Source organism: Poecilia mexicana, unplaced genomic scaffold (assembly GCF_051168715.1).
Source record: "Poecilia mexicana isolate PSO_F unplaced genomic scaffold, ASM5116871v1 scaffold_3, whole genome shotgun sequence".
NCBI classification, from domain to species: domain Eukaryota; kingdom Metazoa; phylum Chordata; class Actinopteri; order Cyprinodontiformes; family Poeciliidae; genus Poecilia; species Poecilia mexicana.
The window spans coordinates 37192040-37208145 of NW_028263372.1; the positions used below are offsets into that span (position 1 = coordinate 37192040).

Sequence of the window (16106 nt, forward strand, 5' to 3'; positions counted from 1 at the left end):
AAGTTGCATTAAAAGTCCATTAAAAATGCCAACTTTGCATGATTTTGTAAATTATGGCAAAAACTTGGCACTTTTAATGCAACTTTTGAAAACATAAAGACTTTATGTTCATGACAGTGTCATGTCAGTCTTATGCACACCCCTTCAAATAAAGTGTTACCGAAGAAGCTAATGCTAAAGCGCTAACTTCATCCATGTCGATACCTACCATGTTGATCGTTCAAAACACTAGCATGATCAAAGCCTGGCGGTTTGTTCATACTAGTGTTTTATTTATTGTTTGTTTGTTTCAACTTCAATACATTTTATTCTACCAAACATTCACAAAACACGCATTTAGGGTTTATCTGAAAAAATTCATTTAGGTGAAGCTGAGTGCGCTAAATGTTTTCAAAGTTATCAAAAATGTTAAAGCGCTAAGCAGAATGCCCATCACTGCCTATAGAAAAAAATCTAATTTGACGATAAAAATTTAAAAATAAGATAAACAAATAGCTCCAGAAAGGAAACAATCTAGAATCAAAAAATCCAGATAAACAGTGAGCATGAATTCAATTTTAAGTTTACAAGAGGATCCCAGAAAATCTTTAAGAAATTAATCAGACATGGAGTTTGTCAAATGTTGTCCTGAAACATTCCAAAAATATTTTCCTAGAATTAAAAACTTCCCAGATATATTCAGGACAAAATCTAAAACCAAAGATTTAGAGAAAGAGGACAGTTTCACACACTCTCTGGAAAAAAAAGCTGAAAATAGGTGAGAGCAAGAGCAGGTCAACAGAACCAACCCAGAGCCGTCAACTGAACCGATCCAGAGCCGTCAACTGAACCGATCCAGAGCCGTCAACTGAACCGACCCAGAGCCGTCAACTGAACTGATCCAGAGCCGTCAACTGAACCGATCCAGAGCCGTCAACTGAACCGACCCAGAGCCGTCAACTGAACCGATCCAGAGCCGTCAACTGAACCGACCCAGAGCCGTCAACTGAACCGAGCAACAGAAAAATCCAAGAATCAAAAATCCCAAATTTATCCAGGATTATTCCAGAGGAACAAAGAGCTGATCTAGAAGAAGATTTCTCTAAATAATTTCAGACAGAGAAACTGGTGGGTCTGGGCGGACTCCAGTGCCACCAGTTCCAGAAACCAGTCAGAACTCAAACATGATGGAAAAATGTCGGTTTACTCACTTCTGACGAGGTTTGGACTCTGCTCTGACCAGCTGATCTGAGTTCTGCTGGGACGGATCCGGAGGCGAGAGGTTCGATGGAGATGAGCTGCAGGACACACACAGACTGAGCCAAGCACATGAAGAAGAGTTTGCGTTCTATACTTGGTTACTGCCAGATCTGCTGCAGCTGTCTGGTTCTGTTTTTCTGCTGTTTCCAGATTAAAACCTGATTTTAACTAAATAAAACCTGAACAGAACCTCTCAGAACCTGACCAAGTCCAGATAAAACGCTCTAAACCTCGTCTGATCCCAGAAGATAAAGCCCTGTGTGTTATTCTCCATCCAGCGCCCCCTGCAGGACCAACTTCTCACTTTTTACTGAGCTGCAATGTCCTGATCAGCCTGCAGGGGTCGCTGCAGGGCCTGCTGAGAGGAGGCAGGTCAAAGGTCAGTCAGGAGGTACAGACCTGCAGCCAGGGGTAGGCTCCTCAGAGATGGAGCTGGTTTTGGAGAAGAGGCGGGACTTCCTGCCCAGACCCAGAGCCGACATGTGGTGGCTGAGGAAAGAGCGACTCCTGGTGGCCGACGGGCCCAACCACAGCGAGACAGAGGAGAGGGAGGGGAAGATGCCGGATTAGAAGAGACAGAGGACAGAGACCAACAGGAGGACACCCATAGGACAGAGACAGAGGACAGGTCTGCAGGCGAGACACCTGGTGTCCCAGGTAACTTCCTGTCCACCTATCAGGAACATGATGATGGACCGGGCCGTGAGGAACCAGAACTATAGTAACTATAGCTATTACAGTTTACTAAGACTAGCAAAATAAAAACTGAAATTGAAAAAATCAATTTTGTTAATTGAAATATCATCATTAATTATTGGGGGGGGACTGACTAACTGGAACTACAGCATGCGTTTCTAAAACAAACTAAAGCGTAGATGCAGCATCCTTCACTTTTGTGTTTATGTTTTTTTTAGCCTTTTGATGAGACGTGGAAATTATTTCTTCCCCAGCAGTTTACGTCAGTTGTCGGCAAATTACGGCGCTCCATTATGGCAACGCTAATCCGCCGAGTGGCGACAGAGAGAACACAAAATAAACTTTTAGAAAATTATTTCTGTAGATTCGTTACCTAATCTAAGTAAACATAATCACAACACAATATTTAACCATTTTAAATCCTGTTAAGTTTAAAAATCAAAACTACAACTAAAACTAGCAACTCCAGCTGAGAGGATGGACCGGTTCCTGCTCAGATCCCGAGGACACGGTGCCGGACCCAGAGATAGGCTGAGGACCGAAGGTTCTGAAGGCTTAGACCCGGAACTGAGCACGAACCCAGTAGCGGGTTGCTGTGGCAACGGTGCAGGTCTGAACTGGTGCCTGCTACCAAACATGGAGGCCAAACATTCCTGATTACCGGAGTCACCCGTCTCCAAACTGGGACAGAACCAGAACATGGTCCAAAACAGCTGGACAGAGACAACCCAACAGCACCTGCTGCCAGTCTGTGGACTTACGGGCTGGATGGCGTCTTTGTCCCCAGCTCGGTGGACGCATCGCTGCCGGGTCCAGCCTGGGGGGGCAGCGGCGAGCCCCGCGGGGACCTGGAGGGACTGGAGGCGGAGCTTCCGGGTTCAGAGGACAGCGGCGACGAGGCGGTGCTGTCCAACGTGGGCGAGGATATGGTGGAGGACGGGGAGAGGACAGGCGTGGACGGGGTGGGGGACAGCAGTTCCGGCAGGTTCTGACTGGAGCGGCGGCTCCTCCTGCCCTCCTGGTCGCCGGCGGCCATCTTTCTCCTCTCCTTTCGGAGGAGGGGGGCGGAGTCATCCACATCTCCGTCCTCATGCCGCAGAGCCGCCTGGAGGAAGGGAGACATGTGAGGACAGCAGGGGGCGCCGTGTGGTGGACAGGAAGCGGAGCGGTCACGTGACCTCGGCGACGGTACCTCATAGATGGAGAACTGGGCCTTGAGGTCAGGCTCCGCCCCCTTGCTGCTCAGGTGTTTCCGGACCACGGCCTCCATGCCCAGACGCTCCAGGCAGTCCGTCACGTCGTAGAACGAGTCCTGGTCCGGCAGCGCCGCCAGAATCTGGACCAGAACCACACAGGGAGTGAGCCGATGGAGGCTGGTTCTGGTTTTGGTTTCTGTCGGGTCTGGTTCTGGTCTTTGATGGTTCTGGTCTCTGACGGGTCTGGTTCTGGTCTTTGATGGTTCTGGTTCTAGTCTATGATGGTTCTGGTTCTGGTCTCTTACGGGTCGGTTCTGGTCCTGGTCGGGTCGGTACCTTGTTGATGAGTGTCATGGTGAAGACCAGCAGCTCTGTGTCGGCGCCGTTCTTCTCCTCCAGAACGTCCAACAGGTTCGTCCAGGGCTTAACACCTACAGCACAGACAGTGGTAACCATAGCAACAGCCCCCACCAGCACACCTGGGAGGAGTCTGCGCCTCATCCACCTGTCTGTGTGTGTGCGCGTTGGTTTGTAGTACCTTGTGGGGACCCACTGCTCCTTGTGGGACCGAAGCCTGGTCCCCACAAGGAGAAACGCTGTTTTGGGGTCAAGGGTCAGATTTAGGACTACGATGTGAACTGAGTTTTGGTTGATTAGGATAAGGGTTAGGCTGTATATATATATATGTGTGTGTGTACTTGTATTTGCTGCTATAGGGGACAACTTTCTCCAGTTTCACACACAAATTCAGGTCCTTGTAGAAAGTGAGGACATACTTTGTTGCAACTGGTACTGCACTGTACTAGTTTGAATTGGAGGTAAGATGTGAATTAAGTGCTAGTTAATTAAGTTAGAAATAAACTAGTACTGGTTTGGGGAAACCTCTGAGCTACACCTGGATGCAGATAAAGTCAATGAAAGTCAAATTTAAGTCCCAAGTTTGCACAGAAGTACAACAATGTATAAGTGTCTCTGCCTATGTCTCTAGGTGTGTGTCTCTGTCTCTCTCTATGTGTCTCTCTCTATGTGTCTCTACGTCTCTCTCTGTGTGTTTACCTCTCTTTACGTCCACCGTTGTCACGGCGCTGATCAGCAGAGGACCGTTGGACTCGGCGTACTCCACAAACACGATGAGGAGCTTCAGAGCCGTTTTCACCAGCAGGCGAGACTGGAGACAGAAGGAGCAGAGTCATTGTCTGACCAGCAGGGGGTGCCACCATCACTGATCAGGTGTCTCAGGTTGATTGTGGGTTCTGACTCACCACACTTCCTGTCAGCGTGTAGAGCCACTGCAGCGTCTCTGGGTGGTGGATCACGCCGTTCATCCCGTCCACAAACAGCATGATCTGGCTGAGAGCTGGAAGGCGGGGAGGGGATTGAGGGACAGACGGAGGGACAGACAGGAAGACAGATGAGGCTCCACAGTCCCAGCCTCTAGGCTATAATCTGAGGCTGCGCTCTGCGGCTTCTCTGGACGTGTGAAGAGCAAAGTTTCCGTCTTGTGGGACGAGGACGCCTGTCTGACTGAGACTAAAACAGCGATCAGAACCAAACAACAGCAGAAACGTGTGGAAGAGTTTCCATCTCTGAAACACACGCCTGGGACACACATTGATAAATTAATTAACTAATTAATTGTTTTTTCCCACCAATGCTCTTCTTTGGTTTCTGTAGTTCAGAGTGATGTCATCACGCCCAGGGCAGCCATCTTGTTTGACAAGCATGTCTTACAGCTTCTGGTTATTTGGACTTTGATTTATTTATTATTTAAATCACAAGAATAAAGTTGAAATGTAAGGAGAATTAATTAGTGATTAATGAGTTTTAATGAGAACATGAAAAAAGTTACATTAAAATGAGGAATGCTGAGCATCTTGTGGAGTTACGTCCGTCTCAGTTCTACAGATAAGAAAATTCTTCATCTTTTGACTCATCAGCAGCAACTTTGAAATAAAGGCATCGGTTATGAAGAAAGAATCACACTGAGCTGCTCACATCAGATGCTGACAACACTACAAGTTTTACATCATAATTTTTAAGTGTTTTTCTTGTAATTAAAGAAAACTTCTCATAGTCTGGACGTAACACTTCATCATACAACTCATAGGATGGGCTTTTTTAGAATGGATTTTTTTAAGAGAAAACAAGAATTAAAATCAATTAAACCTGTAAATCGGATTTGGCATGAAAAAAGTTTGTATTTTTAGCCAGGAGTCGGAGCCACGTGTCGGGGGGCGGAGCCACGTGTCGGGGGGCGGAGCCACGTGTCGGGGGGCGGAGCCTTACCTCTCAGGATGTAGTTCTGGTAGTTGTGGTCGGCTTCGGCTCCAACCTTGATGAAACACGCCAAGCCTTCAGACGCTACGAACTCTGGGACCAGATCCTTATCGTCCTGGAGACACAGACCATCTTCATCATCATCATCATCATCATCATGTCAAGAGGGGTTTCCCTGAGTTCATTCTGGAAAGCAGCAGTTCCAGGATGACCTCTGACCTCCACCAGACTAGCCGTTGCACCGCTCTGCATATCGTCTCCTGCAGCCGCTGAGCTCCTCATCCAGCAGGTGGAGCAGTTCAGGTGGAGGAGCAGCAGAAGAAGAATGCTCCATGCTGTAGCTGAGCAGCTCCCGGCTGAGTGCGCCACCTACCTGCTGCAGGAAGAGCTGCAGCAGAGGACCAACAGTGCTGCATGCTGGGAGATGCAGTACGGACTGCAGGAAGTCGGGTCATGGCTCAGGTGAGTCTGCAGGTGGTTACCTGGAAGAGCTGCTTGAGGGAGAACAGACAGCGCCTCAGCTCTGGGCCTTTGGAGTTGTACAACCTCTCTGGAACCCAAGAAGAGACAGGAAGTGATGTCACAGCCAGGTGGTCGGTTGAGATCAAGTTCAGTGACCTTTATGGACCGCCTTCAACCTCAGCAACCAATCAGGACGGAGGAGGAGCTCTGGAGCTCCGCCCACTGCTGCAAACAACCTGCAGAACTTCCTGTTTCAGTCCCGGTGTTCATGGCTACTATTTTGTGATGTTTTAACAAAAAGAGAATTTTTCAGATTAATTATTTGGTAAATTTACATTACAAAAAAAAAAAAATGCTTTTTTTTTTTTCTTTACAAATCAATAATTTACCAAAAAGGAATGCGCTGAGGCCAAGGCTTATGTGTGAAAGTATGTCTATGTGTATTTTATTGCATGACTGTTTTGCTGCTGGATATGCAAGTTTCCCTCTTCAGGATAAATAAAGTCTCTAAAATAAGTAATTTGATATTTGAGGAGGACAAACAGCTGGCAGCTCCTTCAAACCGTTTCAGTTTGGAAATATTGGTTTTAATGTCAGAACCAGTCCAGGAGTCGGTCTGGGTCTGGGTTGAACAGCTGCTGCAGACGCACAGGTCCGGTTTGATCCGGTCCGGTCCGTGTGCAGAACTAGCAGAAGTTCTGCTGCTGTCCCGGTTCTGTGGTTCTGATTGTGAAACAGAAGTTGGTTTAGATCTCGCTGCGGAGCAGGAGTCAACATGATGAAGACGAGGATGATGAAACTGCAGCAACAGGCGTCGACATGCAGGAGAGGTTCTGATGAGGAGTCGGGTCCAAACGCTGCCGAGAAGCAGGAGGGGCTTCCCAGATTTATCAGATATTCTGCGTCTTTCTGGCTCTGAACCAGAGGCCAGATGAGTCTGGATCTGTTTGGGTCCGAACCAGCAAACCGGGCCAACAGCTTCCTTCCTCTCTCTAAACAAAGACGCCGCCGGAACCAGAATACAGCTACACAATCAGGCGAGCAAACGACCCAACCTGACCCGGCTCAGCAAGACCCCCGACCAGAACCGAACAGAACCAACCAGAACAAACCAGAACTGAGCAGAGGAAACCAGGCCGGTTCTGGTTCTGCAGCTCTAACTGGTGTTTCTGCCTCGTTCCTGAATCCTGCAGGGAACCAGGTGGTCGGGGCGGGTCGCACTCAGAACCGGTTCTGAACTGTGATCCGATCTCCAGCTGCTCATCCAGAACCAGAAAAAGAACAAGCTGACATCACTTCCTGCTCGGTGACATCACTTCCTGCTCGCTGACGGTGGCTCATGCTGACTGGCAGCTGTTTCCCGCCATCAGCTGAGGAAGATGAGGATAATGAAGAGCAGCTGAGTAAAGGACTCTGAAGGTCAGAAGACCAGAACCAGAACCAGATTCGGCTGAATTCTCCACAAAACCACATTTCATGTTCAAACTGAGAACATGAAATATTACTTTGTAATATTCCCTCATCTGGACCAGAACCGACCCGAACAGAACCTCAGAACTTCTGCAGGTCCAGAGCTGCAGCATACACAGATTCATCAGGATTATTATCTGCAGCTGACAAGCGGATCCGGATCCGGATCCAACCTGCAGAACAGAACCTTCATCCAGATAAAGGCTCCTGTTTATCCTCAACAGGAAGTGAGGCTGATAAACCCACTGAGGCATTTCCTGTTTAAGTCGAGCAGCACAAATTCTCCCGGATGAACTGGGCCACAGCTGCTGGTTCTGGTACCGGGGTTCTGGCTGAGAGGGCCACCAGGGAAGAGGTGTTTAACCTTTGACCCCTCTCTGGAAGTGAACCTTGTCCGAACTGAGCCAGAGTCCGGTTCCGTACAGACAGAACCGTCCTCCATGTCTCTCTGGTCAGAACGGTGATGTGGTCCAACAGAACCAGTTATGATTCTGAATCCGTCTCAGCAGCAGAACTGGGTCCAGATGTTCTCTGCAGCTGGTTTCCAGTGGGAGCAGAGATCAACGAGGTGTTCGTAAAGGCAGGGTCCTCGGCCCACTGCCGTTCAGCTCCTCACTGCCTCTAGTGGAGACTATAAGGCGCTACATTTTGGCCGTTAGGAGGGCGGCGTCCCCTGGGCGCTGCCCCGTTGCTCCGCGCTGCATGTTTCAGATGCCTCCCTGCTTCAGCAAACCGGTCTCCAGCTGACAGCCGATCAGCTGATAATCAATCGTCTGGATCTCCGGCAGGGAAACAAGGAAAACAAGCCGAGCAGGAAGAGAAGCAGCAGAGGAAGCAGAGCGTCTGCGATTTGTTTCAGGACGGATCCAGACAGATCGAGATACAACGGATTGTTCTGGTCCGCCGCTCCATCCGTACCAGAACAGAAACAGAATATCAATATTAGGGCTGGGAGATTAGCTCAATTTATTAATTACATCAATCTTAACTTTTTTTTTTTTTTTTTTTTTTTTACAAAAGTCCCAAGCAGGAACTTTTGTATTCACTTGTTTCAGGAGCGCCCATAAATCTGACGTACAACATCGGCCATCTGATGGAGCTCTGGATGTTTTCAGGTCAGAGACCGGAAACCAGCCGGGATTCTGGACAGGATCCGGATTCAAAACTCATTCAGGACACGGTGTTGTCATGATAACGCAAGACTGCCGACTCATTGTTTTTGGGAACCTTCCTCTTCCTCAGTACCAGCCCAACTCAGCGAGTCATCGACCGGATTACACCACACACAGCCCCCCCCCCCCCACACACACACACACACACACTGCAGCATATGAAGCAACACACTCTGGGCAAAGATCCAGGAGAAGAAAAGCTTCTTCTAGAGTTTTACTCACATTTTACCTTCATTTTTATCTAAATCTTTCATCTAATTTTGGGTCAATTTAATTTTATCTCATTTATTTTCTGACTTTTTTCAATTCTGGTTTCTGTCTAGATTTTATTCTGATTCTATTTTGATTTTATTTAAATTTTTAAACTATGTGATTATTATGCATTCAGATTTGATCTTGTTTAACATTAAATTTATTCTCATTTTTATTTTTATTTTTCAGGCCAGAATTTCCTGGTTTTTTTATCCTAATTTTAAACAGATGTTAAACAGAGCAGGTTGAGAGGTCAGAGGTCAGAGATGGAGCTCCATGTCTGACGCTATAGGCCCAGCTAGCATCCTAAAGGTCAAAGGTCAGCTATTGTCTGTGTGTGGTTCTGGTTTTGTTGGGTCAAAGTACCGCTGTGGTTTCTGGCGTCAGCTCCTCAGCGAGTCGCCTGCAGGCTTGCAAGGCATGCTGGGAAAGCCCCGCCCCCAGCAGTGCCAGCAGGAACTCTGGGAAACTTGGACTGAAGCTGCTGCAAAGGGAACCCCTCTGGGTCCAGACGGGTCAGCTACCTGCAGAACCGGCCCGGCTGCAGCGCCGCCAGAGTTTAGCTCCTCCCCCAGATGTTTGACAAGTTCTAACAGGCCAGAACCAGAACTTTAACTGGGTCGAACAAAAACACAACTGAGACAAAAACAGAGCAGAGAGGAAACCTGAGAGGAGAAAAAACACCAGAAACCAGGACGGTTCTGATCCAAACGGGTTCTGATCCAAACTGCTGGAGGAGACTGAAGCCACAAACAGGAAGAGAGCAGCAGCCTTCTGGGCTCAGATAAGGTCAGAAAATAACGGGCTAAAAATAAAACGCAGCGCCGAGCCTCGGTCTCCACGGAAACACACAGAAAACACGCTGAGCAGAAACACACACACAACCAGAACCTCCAGAACCTTGACCCGCTTAGAAGAACCCGTCAGACTGAAGAACATGTACATCTGATTGAAGATCGGAAGAGTTTCCTGAGGTTTTCTCTTCATCTGCTGCAACTTTTTTACCCGGAAGATAAAAATGTTCATCATGAAGGTTTAAAGAAAAGATTCAAATCACAAGCATTTGGTTGGAGCTGCAGATTGTAGCTTCCATAAAAACCGTTTCAGATAATCTATGAAAATCTATGAAAATGTTGATCTCCTCCCTGATCAATTATTTCTGTCTGAAGATATCAACTAAAACCAGAACCATCAGAACCCGTCCCAATGGACCCAGCCGGCTGCAGGGGAACATGCGGTCCAGGCCGCTCTGCAGACGTCGGCTTGTGTCCTCAGGTTTCCATGGAAACAGAGGTTTGGTTTAGCCGTCTCAGAGGCTCCAGAACCAGGCGACCTAACAGAACCGGCTGAGTCAGAGGAAACTCTGCCTGCCTTTCCTGTGAGTCAGCAGACGGAAACATTTACCCAGGATGAGGTGAACGCGCACGGAGAGCTGCGTCCTCAGGACCAGGATCGGCTTCCTGCCCTTTCTGCGGAGACAGAGACACGGTCAGAACCCGGTGCCGGTTCTGGTACCACAGCAGCCAGGGTCGGGGGTCGGGGCTCAGACTCACGCCAGGTCCTGGTAGAAAGCGTCCAGCTCGTCCCGCTGCTCCGCCAGAGACGAGTCCAGGTCCAGGTACGTCCCGCTGGGAGACACCTGCAGGGCGCAGTCCTCCAGCTGCAACACAACCGGATCTGTTAGCCACAGGCCCGCTAGCTGGACGTTAGCCACAGGCCCGCTAGCTGGACGTTAGCCACAGGCCCGCTAGCTGGACGTTAGCCACAGGCCCGCTAGCTGGACGTTAGCCACAGGCCCGCTAGCTGGACGTTAGCCACAGGCCCGCTAGCTGGATGTTAGCCACAGGCCCGCTAGCTGGACGTTAGCCACAGGCCCGCTAGCTGGACGTTAGCCACAGGCCCGCTAGCTGGACGTTAGCCACAGGCCCGCTAGCTGGATGTTAGCCACAGGCCCGCTAGCTGGACGTTAGCCACAGGCCCGCTAGCTGGATGTTAGCCACATCCTAACATTCAAACTTTAACTGAGTTATTTAATCTGGAATAAAAACATTAAGTAAATAAACTGTGGATTATTTGTATTAAAAAATATAAATAGAGACTCAAGCTGGGAAATATTAATTCATTTATTTATAGGGGTTTATTTTGCAGCAGCGACGTCAGAACCAGAAAGAGTGTGTGCGTGTGTGTGCGCGCGCTGTAAACAGATCCAGCAGCAGCTGCTGCCACAACAAACAGAACCAACTCAACCGGACCCAGAAGGATCAGGAACACAGAAGATCACGACCCAAACTACATCAGAACTAGAACCTCCTGATCCAGAACCATTTCTCTAGCGAAATCCAATCTGGTCCAGTAATCATCTCCAGTCCTCCTGGTTCCAATCGGACTTTGGCCAGTCAAGCAGCACCGTCAGAGGTTCTGGACCAGTAGAACCAGTGGAACCACATTCTGCCTGCTATTTCTGGATTGGAACTGAGGAAGAGGATGATGATGAAGCTCAGCTCCACATTTTAAAGCGATGCAGTAACTTCAGCATGTTGGTTCTGGTTCTGGTCTGGTTCATCAGAGTGAGCTCACTGCCCAGCTTTAGAAACTGATTCTCAGGTTTCATAAGTTTGGAAACGTTCAGTGGCCTGGTTCGGCCCAAATCTATTGGACCCAGTTTGATCCCAGTGTTCTGACTATCTGAGCTACCTCGTCAGATTTTCCTACCGTAGCACGGACAGATAGCTATGTCTATCTGTCCGTGCTACGCGTCCAAAGCTGCTACCGTCATGTTTACAAACAGAAACTACAGCAGGTTGTTCATGTTAAATACATTGAATAACATTATTTGAGTGACTGGAAGCTTAGGAGTTAAGCTTAGCTTAGCATTGGAACAATTTATATACATGATGAAACCAGAAGAAGATCACTTCCTTCATCAGAATATCCTACCCGTTTAAAATGAAAAGCTATAGATGTATGCACTAGTCCTTTTACTAGAATATCCTACCTGTTAAAATATTTTAAATACATTGGTGTTTTTAAGAATAAAACAGTATCAGAAACTGGTTTTTATTGGAATTAAAGACAAATACAAATCACTGCAACTCTTTTTTGTGCATTAATACGTTGTCTGACAGACTTTATTAATGTGTCCACCGAACTGCGCAGGTCACTGAAATGATGGGATATGATTCATATACACTAATATTACACAGCTGTTACACATCTCACATAGTATCCTACCAACATCTATTTAGCAAGGTTTAGTAATAAAGAGTGTTATTAAACTAAAATATTTTAAAGTATAGGGACAAAACAGCCACAAAACAACATATTTTGTCCTGATTAACCGCCAAACAATAACTTGCTTAATGACATTGTAAGACGGCAAACTAAAGCCATAAATATATTTACAAGCTGCTGTCATGTAAACTACAAACATGAAGCAATACAGCAGCTTAAGGAAAGCCAGGAATAAAATAAATTAAATAAAGCTTACCGTTATCTGCAATGAAATAAAACACATGAAACGAAACTTCCACAGGTAGGATGTATTTATAGAAAATCTGCTGAGTCAGCAGAATGTGATGTAGCATCGATGTGGCATCATCACAAGGTAGGACAGATTTATGGGTAGCACAGATAAACAGAACACCGGCCCATAATAATCAGCTCTGTCGTCCAGTTTGTGGTTCTGAAAGCATCTGAACTGAACCAGGACCAGAACCAGAACTGACCCAGTAAACTCGTAGCATCAGATTGTAACCATGGTAACAACAATCACACTTCTTTTTACAGTTTTAGAAAGTGAACTTTAGGTGTTGAAACTGACAAACCAAATTTTAAATCTGCAGACCTGAAGCTGACAGTGGGCGTGGCCATGGCGGTGGGCGTGGTCATGGCGGTGGGCGTGGCTCGTTTTGTTTTTAATATGATCAGAAATTATTATGAAACAGAGCGAAGAGGTAAATCTGGAGTTTGAACATTTAGAGACTTATTGCAGGTTATTGATAAATATTTAATTTATCAGAGCCTCAGGCGCCCAGGCGTAGCGCCACCTGTGGTCTCATCGAGGAGGAGCTTCACACAGTCAGATGCAGACCAGAAGTCTGGTCGGGTCCAGGTTCTGACCACCAGGTCGACCCGTCCAGCAGAGGAGAAAGGCGGACTGTTTCTTTAATCCTTTGAACAGGAAGGAAACGCCGCAGTTAGCTTATCGGCTGCCCCGCCCACTTCCTGCTAGGGGGTGAGGAAGAGGATGAAGACCTCACATCCTCCCAGGCTGCAGGACCGGCCCCAAGCCATGATGGGAACAAGCAGAGGTCTGAACATTCCTGCAGGCCTCAAACGCCTCGCAGCAGACTGGACTCCGAGAACCAACAGGGGTCGACTTGTCATCACTAAAGATCAACAACCTGAAGTTTAACGATGCGTTTACAGCCCGTAAGAAAATAGGAGTTTTCGGTTCTAATGCATTTTATGATCGTAAAAAAAAAAAATCTGGAAAATTTTCTGATAATTTCAAATTTAAATAATAATAATAATAATAATAATAATAATAATAAGCTCTTACTGTGATAAACAGAAACTTGTTTTTTTTTTTAAGTATTTTGGCAGTTAAAGGGTTCAGAGGTTAAAGGTGACTCAGTTCCTGGTCTGGGGACCGACAGGTTCTGGTTCTGGTGGGTTCAGGTCAGACAGGTCCGTCTGTCTCTGTCTGAGGACTCTGACCTTTGACCTCTGGCTCCACACTGAGTTGCCTTTGAATTTTTTCGCAGCACTTCGCTCACTTCCTGTTTGGCAAAACGGAAAAATCTGCCAGGAACACAAGGACTGGGAGAGAGACTGGGAGGACTGGGAGGTGCAGGACGGATTTCGGCGCTGAAAGCTGCAGTCTGAAGGACCAATCAGCTGCAGCTCCCTGAAGCCCCGCCCCCTGCTCTACCTGCCCAGGTGGAGGCCAGCCTGCTGGAAGCCCCGCCCCCTTCACTACTCCTGGTTGCTCAACAGGTGAGCAGAAACTTTGACCCAGATCAGAACAGAGAACCTCTGAAAGCCCAACACAGACACATCAGAACTTCCAGAACCAGGAGAAGATCCAGCAGAACCTCCTCAGAACCGGATCCATCTTGGCAGAACCGGTTCTGGTCCATTCTGGTTTCCAGCTCCGGTTCAGATTGTTATGGTTCTGCTCTCCAAACGTCCCACCACAGTCTTCCAGGACTTTGACTAGGCCGTTGTGTGTGCTGTGGTCCGACTGCTGTGTTAGGATCCCGGTTCTGACCCGGTTTGGACCGGGGCTCAGCTGCTGAAGAGGTTCAGATTTATCTGACGTGTTTCCGGTCAGTAAAGAGGCGGGACTTCCTGCTCCTCCGGACTCACCTGTTCAGGTTAACCTTTAAATGGACCGGACTCGTTTTGTGTAATTATTCATCATGACGTCACCCTGGCTAAGTGAAACCTCACCCTGGGAGCCTTTCCTCCCTCCATGCGCCTCACCTGACAGATTCTGGCACTAAGCTCACTCTGAGCCCGGTTCCGGCCCGGTTCGGAGTGTGACCCACCTTCAGCGGCGCCCCGAGTAGCTTGTGGATCCCGGAGATCTGCTCGCTCAGCGGCTGGTCCTCCTCCAGGGAGACAGTCGGAGGTCTCCGCGGTTCGGGAAAGTTCGTGCAGATGAACGGGTCCGAGTCCTCCAGGTACTGGACCCGGCAGGTGACGGAAGCCATGGCCGAGAGTCAGCGACCAGACTGCGGTTGGACTGCTGAGGGAGAGTCGGTGCGGCTCGCTGTGCTGCGGAGGAATGTTTAAATGAAGCTGAGCGCAGGAGGACCTGGCTGCACAAAGGGGCGGGGCCTAGGGCTGACGTCAGGCCCATATTTGGAACTGGCATGTTACCAGCCATAGCCAGAGACTACATCCGATTTAGCCTTTCAGAATAAAGCTCATCCGATCAGACAACAGGTGGTCTGACCACGCTGACGAGATTTAGGGCGGCCATCTTGGAGCGGTCCACCACTCCACTCAGCGTTATGTGTTTAGCAGCACAATGACGTATCAGCGGATTTAATCGATCATAACACACTTTTTTGTTACTGTAAACCATATTCAAACATCTATCAAAGCTACATTTATAAACAATTGTATTTTTAAGTATGTTTTTAATACATAGTTCATCATATTTAAATATGCTTAGTGGCTATAACAATAGAATAGGAATGGAATATTCTGATATCGATGTATGAAGAGCATTTTACAAAGCACACAGCCGTTCATAGTTTATTTAATACATTATTTAGTAATATCAATACATATTTTATATAACTATACAAACACTAATAAATAAAGATTAATACTGAATTAGATACACTGCTCAAAAAATAAAGGGAACACTCAAATAACACATCCTAGATCTGAATGAATGAAATATTCTCATTGAATACTTTGTTCTGTACAAAGTTGAATGTGCTGACAACAAAATCACACAAAAATCATCAATGGAAATCAAATTTATTAACCAATGGAGGCCTGGATTTGGAGCCACACACAAAATTAAAGTGAAATGTTCCCTTTATTTTTTTGAGCAGTATATATTGGATACATGTTTATATGTATGTATGTATATACATACATATAAACATGTATATACATACATGTTTTTCAGCCGACAAGTTCTAGCTCCAGAGGTTCAGCAGCTGAGATTCATCCTGCAGTGAATCCGTCTCTCTTTATCTCCCTCTTCTTCCTCACATCGTGTCTTTAGGAAACTTTCAAAACAAAAGCAGAAGATTTAGGATGTATCTTACTTTGACAGAGTGAAAGAATATAAATAATAGTCTTTACCACCTGTGTAAACTTTGCCGGTGAATGTTATAACACATAATATAAGTTTTATAATATGTGTTATATTGTTTCATTTCTAATATAGGCCCTTGTGTCAGATAATCTAAGTCAATGTTAGAGAATAATTAATTTTTTTAGATTAACAGAATCTCAGTTAGCCTTCATAGCGGGGCTGAACCCGTATTACACCAAGCACTGTAGCTAATATTAGCTGGTATCTCGCCGGTGGACATAAATACAGTAAAGTAATATTCTAATCACAATATATACACAATAATATGTCCATCTTGTGAAATGTTGTCTGTGCAGCCCTCACATCAGTAATCCATCGACCAGAACAACAATATCCCTCAGTGCTGAGGCATCTTCTGCTGTTTTGGTTGAGCAAAGTAGGAGGGACGACCGCTCCAAGATGGCCGCCGTATTTCCTATTTTTATTTGTATGACACATTTCAACAGCAAGGCATTTCAAAGTCCTTTACCTAATTAAACACAAAAACAGTCGTGCAAC

General features: G+C 46.9%; 1 protein-coding gene across 5 annotated transcripts in view; it reads right to left on the minus strand.

Annotated features, from left to right (window-relative positions):
- Positions 1 to 14598, minus strand: part of fhod1 (formin homology 2 domain containing 1) — a 33844-nt gene extending 19246 nt beyond the window's left edge. For 3 of the 5 annotated variants that reach the window (XM_014969112.2, XM_014969111.2, XM_014969110.2), the window contains exons 1-12: positions 14317 to 14587; positions 10318 to 10424; positions 10169 to 10233; positions 5891 to 5958; positions 5418 to 5523; positions 4394 to 4488; positions 4188 to 4299; positions 3468 to 3562; positions 3128 to 3271; positions 2697 to 3040; positions 1639 to 1746; positions 1191 to 1277 (exon numbers count right to left, since the gene is read on the minus strand). In XM_014969112.2, the coding sequence (XP_014824598.2) occupies positions 1191 to 1277; positions 1639 to 1746; positions 2697 to 3040; positions 3128 to 3271; positions 3468 to 3562; positions 4188 to 4299; positions 4394 to 4488; positions 5418 to 5523; positions 5891 to 5958; positions 10169 to 10233; positions 10318 to 10424; positions 14317 to 14481 (1496 nt within the window). In that variant the 5' untranslated portion in view covers positions 14482 to 14587. Of the gene's footprint in view, positions 1 to 1190; positions 1278 to 1638; positions 1747 to 2696; positions 3041 to 3127; positions 3272 to 3467; positions 3563 to 4187; positions 4300 to 4393; positions 4489 to 5417; positions 5524 to 5890; positions 5959 to 10168; positions 10234 to 10317; positions 10425 to 14316 lie in introns of all 5 variants that reach the window. The other 2 variants (XM_088004588.1, XM_014969114.2) reach the window with 2 other exon arrangements.
- Positions 14599 to 16106: the final 1508 nt, after the last annotated feature.